At 34.5% G+C, this 7040-nt stretch overlaps 1 protein-coding gene across 1 annotated transcript; it reads left to right on the forward strand.

Moving 5' to 3' along the window:
- The first annotated feature begins 993 nt into the window (after positions 1-993).
- LOC132740886 (ATP synthase subunit delta, mitochondrial-like) lies at positions 994-6327 on the forward strand. The gene is made up of 3 exons (XM_060728934.1): positions 994-1154; positions 1723-1811; positions 5932-6327. Exons 1-3 carry the CDS (start codon positions 1088-1090, stop codon positions 6052-6054), a joined length of 279 nt encoding a protein of 92 aa, XP_060584917.1. The 5' UTR covers positions 994-1087; the 3' UTR covers positions 6055-6327.
- The last annotated feature ends 713 nt before the right edge of the window (positions 6328-7040 follow it).

The following is a 7040-nucleotide window of genomic DNA, read 5'->3' on the forward strand; positions in this document are numbered from 1 at the left end:
TATGAGCAACTTAAAGCAATTGCTATAATTGTATTTTTAATAAAAGCCCATAGTACAGTGACTTATTAGGACTTTAAGAATGCATTTCATGGAACATGCAAACTTTCCTTACTGTAAAATGATGGACAACTGTCAGTAAATGACGCAATTATCAGAACACATCAACAATTATTTTCGGTGCTTTTTCAGTTTTAAAGGTGTTGAAAATTAAACTTATTGAACCAAAAAAGGACTGTTATAATAATAATGTAAACAATGTTATTCTGACAACTGCACCTAAACACTCCATCTGGAGATGACAACGATCGATATGATTCTGTATTTAGCCAACATGGCGATTCATCTCTAAAAAGTAAACATACGAAGACAATTGATGCTTCCTGGTTAAAATCCTCATTCAAGACATAAAAAACATATGCATTGTCCATTTTCATATAATTTTGAAAAGTGCAATATAATACAGTGTGTCCAGGCTAGCCGTATGTGACTTGCGTACGGCTAGAACTTTTGGCTGTACTAGCTGTATGAAATTATGCGCTATCTTTGTCTATTAAGCGGAAAGTAATAACAACTCTGATAAACATTTAACAAAAATGGCAAACAAGATATTCCCATACATGTGAACTCTCCCACATTTACACTTTCTGCAGCCATATTTTCAAAGATTTTTCTTGAAATAAGGGGTAGCATGGGACTCCGTATTATCGGCGTACTTATCTTTTCCTGTACCTGTCTCCATTGAATTTCATTGATGAATTTAATAATCAATATTCTGTGTAAAGCAGTATAAATTCAACTAATCATTACATCTTTAATTGAATGAGGTCAAAGATTTTTAACTTCAACGTATGCATGACCCCACATGACAAATACTGAGAGTACGACGGTAATAGAGTTGCGCCGATAATACAGAGTTTGAGTATATTTTCACAAATTAAAGAAATCTCCCTCTTTTTAATATCACTTCTTTGTTTATTGCAAATTCTAATTATTTTCTCAACAGGTATATTACAATGGAGATGTTGTTCAGCAGGTGGATTTATCAACCCTAGGTGGATCAGTTGGTATTCTAGCGAGGCATGTACCTATGATAGCTGCACTGAAACCTGGAGTAGTTACAGTGTTTCAAGATAATGATTCTCAGAAAGTATTTGGTATGTGAAATAATAATATATTATTACTCTTAATATTTTGTTATACTGGGGGAAGCATAAATAAATGCAGCCACTGCTTTGTTCTCTCTCACTCACTTGACAGTAAGAGTTTTGTGTTGGTGTAAAAGTTGACATGATGAGGTTCATTCTGTGTTAGATTCTTCTACTCATTACATTGTTTATGATTTTTCAGCCATATCTTTTATAAAATTATACCATTCAACCATCTTTCACCTGAAATTGTTTTGTCAGCATCTACTGAACTGAATTCATCAAATTTACTACCAAGACAAGGTACTCCCTAGATTCTTGTTCTTCTGTATAGTTGGGGAACAGCCATGATTTCATGATTTCAAATGATATCCTTGCTCTGAAAACAGTCATAAGACATTCTACATTGTTTTGTGTTGTATGCAATTTATTAATGTAAAATATTTATATATTAAAAATATGATTTATAAAATTACAGTTTCATGACTGTTTATGTACTTTGCTTTTACATACGTTAAATAGTATTCTTATTATGGGACTAATTGATAAACAGAAGTTTACAATTGATTTGTTTCAGTTTCCAGTGGAACAGTTACTGTTAACAATGATTCCACTGTGCAAATTCTAGCAGAGGAAGCTTACCCATTGGATTCATTTGATTCAAAGGTATTGAAACATTTGTTTTCTGTATTGATCTTTTCTATTCTCACTGATAAATTATTTTCATTGACCTTAGCTCCATTTCCTTCCTTTCACATCTTTCTGTTAAATTTACAATTTCTCAAATGACATCACCTATCACAAAGTGACATGGTGAGCTTTTGTGATCTCTTTTCGTCCAGCGTCTTCCGTCCCACTTCCGTAAACATTCATTTTATACGACAGCTCCTGGTAAACCGCTGAGCCAATTTCACCAAAACTTCACAGGAATGTTCCTTTGGTGGTCATCTTTAAAAATTGTTCAAAGAATATAATTTCATGCAGAACTCTGGTTGCCATGGCAACCAAAAGAAAAAACTTAAAATATCTCCTTTTAAAAAACCCAAAGAGCTAGAGCTTAGAAATAGATATTTGGCATGAAACATCTTCTAGCGAGTCTCTACCATGTTTGTTCAAATAAAAGCCCTTGGGTCAAAATTGATCCCGCCCCAGGGGGTCATTGTTTTTCCATGTATGCATATATTAAAACTTAAAAAAATCTTTTTTTAAAAAACCCAAAGAGGTAGAGCTTAGATATTTAGCATGAAACCTCTTCTAGTGGGTGTCTACCAAGTTTGTTCAAATAAAAGCCCTGGGGTCATTGTTTTCCCTATATGTATACAGTCGAGACTGCCTTAGCGACCCCCTGATTTCAACGACTCCCTGTCTTAAACGACTTCCTGTCATATGTGACAAGCGACCCTAATTATCTAGTCCCAATGCATTGTTTTGTCTGATTAAAACGACTTTCACACCTTTTAATTGTCCGTTAATCAGATAAATAATACCTGTTTTAACACCCAGAGAGACAAAATAATTAAGTCCAATTATAATCCAGTAGTAAGTACTCTTCAAACAAACTCTACACACCTCTGATTACATGTATATATGCAGGTGTCAAGTGACGTAGCGTCTGGAGTGTCCATAGCGTCTGATGCAATCGATGTGTGTTAACAAATTAAGGTCACAGGTGTAATGAACATAATTTACTGAGTAAACTGGATTAAGACTTGTGTTTAAAAAATTATGGAGTGACAACGGAAGATTTTTTTAGGCAGATTTTTTTTTATTTTACTTTTCTATGGCTGCATGGATAATAAGGAAAAATGTTGATACCAGACTAATATGGATCATATGTCTTTAAAAGTATGATATTTATTTTAAGGATTTGAATGCATCAAATTCAAGTTTATTTTGTACCATAATGATTCAATTTTAAATTAATACAAAAAAATAAAATTAAATTTTATATGAAATACATACTTTTATATTTGCTTTACAGGGACTCTTATTTTATTTACATCAAATATTTAAAGTACCTATGTGTATTTGCAATTGGTTAGATATTATTCCTTCACACAGTTATACAGTATATATGTTTAGTTACAATGGTATATAGACAGATAGATGGTATTTAAATTTTAATTATCCCCCGCCGATGGAATCAGGAGGGGGATATAGTTTTGGCGTTGTCCGTCCGTCCATCCGTCCGTCCGAATTTCGTTTCCGGAGTAGTTCTCTGCAACTACTGGCTGGAATTCAACGAAACTATGGGAATCATCAATATCAAGAGGAGATGCGCATCTGACCGTCCGTCCGTCCGAATTTCGTTTCCGGAGTAGTTCTCTGCAACTACTGGCTGGAATTCAACGAAACTTTATGGGAATCATCAATATCAAGAGGAGATGGGCATATCGTCGGCTTGTTCCGGTCAGACACTTTAACTCAGAGTTATTGCCCTTGATTAGTTATGTAGTATGCATATAGAGTAAAAATTGTTTCCGCGCTACTTCTCTGCAACTACTGGCTGGAATTCAACGAAACTTTATGGGAATCATCAATACCAAGAGGAGATGCGCATATCATCGGCTTGTTCTGGTCAGACACTTTAACTCAGAGTTATGGCCCTTGATTAGTTATGCAGTATGCATATGGAGTAAAAATCGTTTCCGCGCTACTTCTCTGCAACTACTGGCTGGAATTCAACGAAACTTTATGGGAACCTTCAATACCAAGAGGAGATGCGCATATCGTCGGCTTGTTCCGGTCAGACACTTTAACTCAGAGTTATGGCCCTTGATTAGTTATGCAATATGCATATGGAGTAAAAATCGTTTCCGGAGTAGTTCTCTGCAACTACTGGCTGGAATTCAACAAAACTTTATGGGAATCATCAATATCAAGAGGAGATGCGCATATCGTCGGCTTGTTCCGGTCAGACCCTTTAACTCAGAGTTATGGCCCTTGATTAGTTATGTAGTATGCATATAGAGTAAAAATCGTTTCCGCACTACTTCTCTGCAACTACTGGCTGGAATTCAACAAAACTTTATGGGAACCTTCAATACCAAGAGGAGATGGGCATATCATCGGCTTGTTCCGGTCAGACACTTTAACTCAGAGTTATGGCCCTTGATTAGTTATGCAGTATCCATATAGAAAAATATTTGTTTCCTCGCTACTTCTCTGCTACCACCGGCTGGAATTCAATGAAACTTTATGGGATACTAAGAGGAGATGTGCATATAGTCGCCTTGTTCCAGTCAGATACTTATAACTCAGATTTATGGCCCTTGATTAGTTATGTAGTATGCATACATCTCATTGGCATTTCCAGATTTTACTATTTAACACAAAGTTATGGCTCTGTTATTTCCCTGAATATTTATCAATTTCAAAGAATATTACTGTTTATGCCATGATTAATATATAAATAAAGCCTTATGTCTTCAGTTGTTGTGTTAATAATAACCAGTACTCGGCGGGGGATATAAATTCAACGAATTTGCTTGTTTTCTTTGAGACTGTATTAAGAGACTCCCTGTCATATGTGACCTTTTTCTCAAGATCCCATGGAAAGTCACATATGACAGTCTCGACTGTATAGTAAAAACTTTAAAAATCTTCTTTTAAATAAATCCCAAGAGCTAAAGCTTAGATATTTAGCATGAAACATCTCCTAATGGGTGTCTACCAAGTTTGTTCAAATAAAAGCTCTAAAGCCCTTGGGTTAAAATTGGCCCAACCCGGGGGTAGGGCATTATTTCCCTATATGTATATAGTAAAAATTTAAAAAATCTTCTTTTAAAAACCAAAAGAGCTGGATCTTAGATATTAACCCTTTCCCCCATGAGCATATTGTGAAAAATGTCCATTTTTACTGAAAAGCCTCCTCTTACAAGTTCAAACTGCTATGAAACTATGAAAAATGCTTCAATACTTATCAAACTTGGCACAAATGTTGACTGGACCATTGCCTTTGTGACGACATGCTCAGTCTTAAATTTCCTGTTACCATGGCAACGAGGGGACATCTCAAAATTGCCAAAAATCACTATTTTGCCTCGATTTTTTCCATCAAAATTTATTTCAAAGTGCTGCAACTTCTCAAGGGATTGATATAGAGTCAAAGGCTTTTCAGCGTTGGTTACACATTATATTATGATCGACCTGGGGTCATTTTTAGCCTCTCACAAGTCCAAAATTTTCTTGGCGATGAGGGGGACTCCGCCCCCCTTCAAACCCCCCTAACTCCCCCTTCTGGCAACCCCCTGATGTATCTTTTGGATTGGGGGCGGCGCCGAAAAAGTGCTCAATTTTTTGACCAACATTTCTCAAACGAAAACATGTGTTTGGGGCCCAAATAGGACATTTTTTCACTATTTGAGGCCTAAAAAAGGGGGGGGGGTCGAAAATGCGTTGTTTCGCGTATATATGTGGTAAAGGGTTAAGCAATTTTGACCCCAGGGCTTTTATTTGACCAAACATGGTAGAGACTCACTAGAAGAAGTTTCATGGCAAATATCTAACAGGGTGTTCACTTAGACCTTTTTAGCATAGATGTTCACAGCATTTTTCTATATAATTAAATAAACATTCTTAGTGTAATGTTTGTTTAAATTATTTATAAGTTCAAAAGAGTAGCAAGTAACTTCAATGTGGAAAATCTAGAAACATTTGCCTCGCAGGATTTATATATCATACGATTGATTTCTTACAAAAAACTAGGGCGAAACTTTAACAGATGTAAACATAATTCAGCTGCATAAATAAGTGATATTATTATGCCTTTATTTTTTCTTTGCAGGCTGTTGCAAGCAGCATTTCAAATGCCAACACTGCATTGAGCTCGGCTAAAAATGACGAGGAAAAGGCTGAGGCACAAATCGCTCTTGATTGTTTAGAAGAAATCAGTAAAGCTATGGCATAGAACAACAAAACATTATAGATTTTTATTTTCTGATGTGCTAGAACTGAACTTATTTTGGTGAGAAATCCCATGACCAAAGATAATGTGAAAGAAAGAATATGAAAAAATGCCTACATTTTTGCAGGACTTGTTATAGTGTAGATTTATCATAATTGCAGGGATTCTAATTGTTTTGATGAAATATTCTAAGCTGGGATTTCTCTGTGTTGAGGGTTGTTTTTTGTAACTTCACAAGGTTATTGATAAGATGAATAAATTATTCAAAAAAAAACATACAGACCTTGTTAACATTTTTATATGTTAATATAATGAAACAATACACTGAATTAATATTGCCTGTGTCATTATTTGTTTCTGCCTTAAAAGATTGATTATATTACATGAAATTGACTATAATACAAACATATTGTGACTTTATACTGCAGAAAAGTATTAAAGGTTTATCATAAGTTAAATTTGTCTCAAATATCTGAAAAATGGCTCTATTATCTGATGTGTCAACATGTACATGTAATTCAATACAGTCGCTGAATAGTGTGTTTCAGACTCAGTACCTAATTCTTTTTTTACATCCCGTTGTATTACTCGAGAACATGTAAAAATCAAGCAGGGGAACAAGTAGCTCGACTATGAGACATAAAGTCACATTGTAGTAAACCTGTAAAGAACTAAGATAGATCTTTAAATAATGCAATGAATTCCTTGAATTTTCATTTCGGTTAATAAATTGTTTAACTTATTAATTCATCAAATATTGAAATGACAATTTAATATTTGAATCAGTTATTTTATTATTCAACTGAACTTTGTTATTGATAACTACATGTATAAATACAATTTAATCACTGAAACCTGATGCTTCATTTTCTACGAACAAGCACCTCAAAAAAATGTATTGCTCTTTTGTTGGAAACCATTTTTATGTGATAAATGGATCCAACCAATTAAAAGCCCTATGTAAAATAAGTATTTGTATTTAACGTACA

The sequence above is a fragment of the Ruditapes philippinarum genome, unplaced genomic scaffold (genome assembly GCF_026571515.1).
Source record: "Ruditapes philippinarum isolate M1 unplaced genomic scaffold, ASM2657151v2 ctg5927_1_1_1_1, whole genome shotgun sequence".
NCBI classification, from domain to species: domain Eukaryota; kingdom Metazoa; phylum Mollusca; class Bivalvia; order Venerida; family Veneridae; genus Ruditapes; species Ruditapes philippinarum.

Bases quoted from the DNA above. Each gene is read 5' to 3' on its own strand.
- LOC132740886 (XM_060728934.1), top strand. From the start codon at position 1,088: ATGATAGCTGCACTGAAACCTGGAGTAGTTACAGTGTTTCAAGATAAT. The intron at 1,155-1,722 runs GTATGTGAAATA...GATTTGTTTCAG, and splicing joins TGATTCTCAGAAAGTATTTG to TTTCCAGTGGAACAGTTACT. The intron at 1,812-5,931 runs GTATTGAAACAT...TTTTCTTTGCAG, and splicing joins TGGATTCATTTGATTCAAAG to GCTGTTGCAAGCAGCATTTC.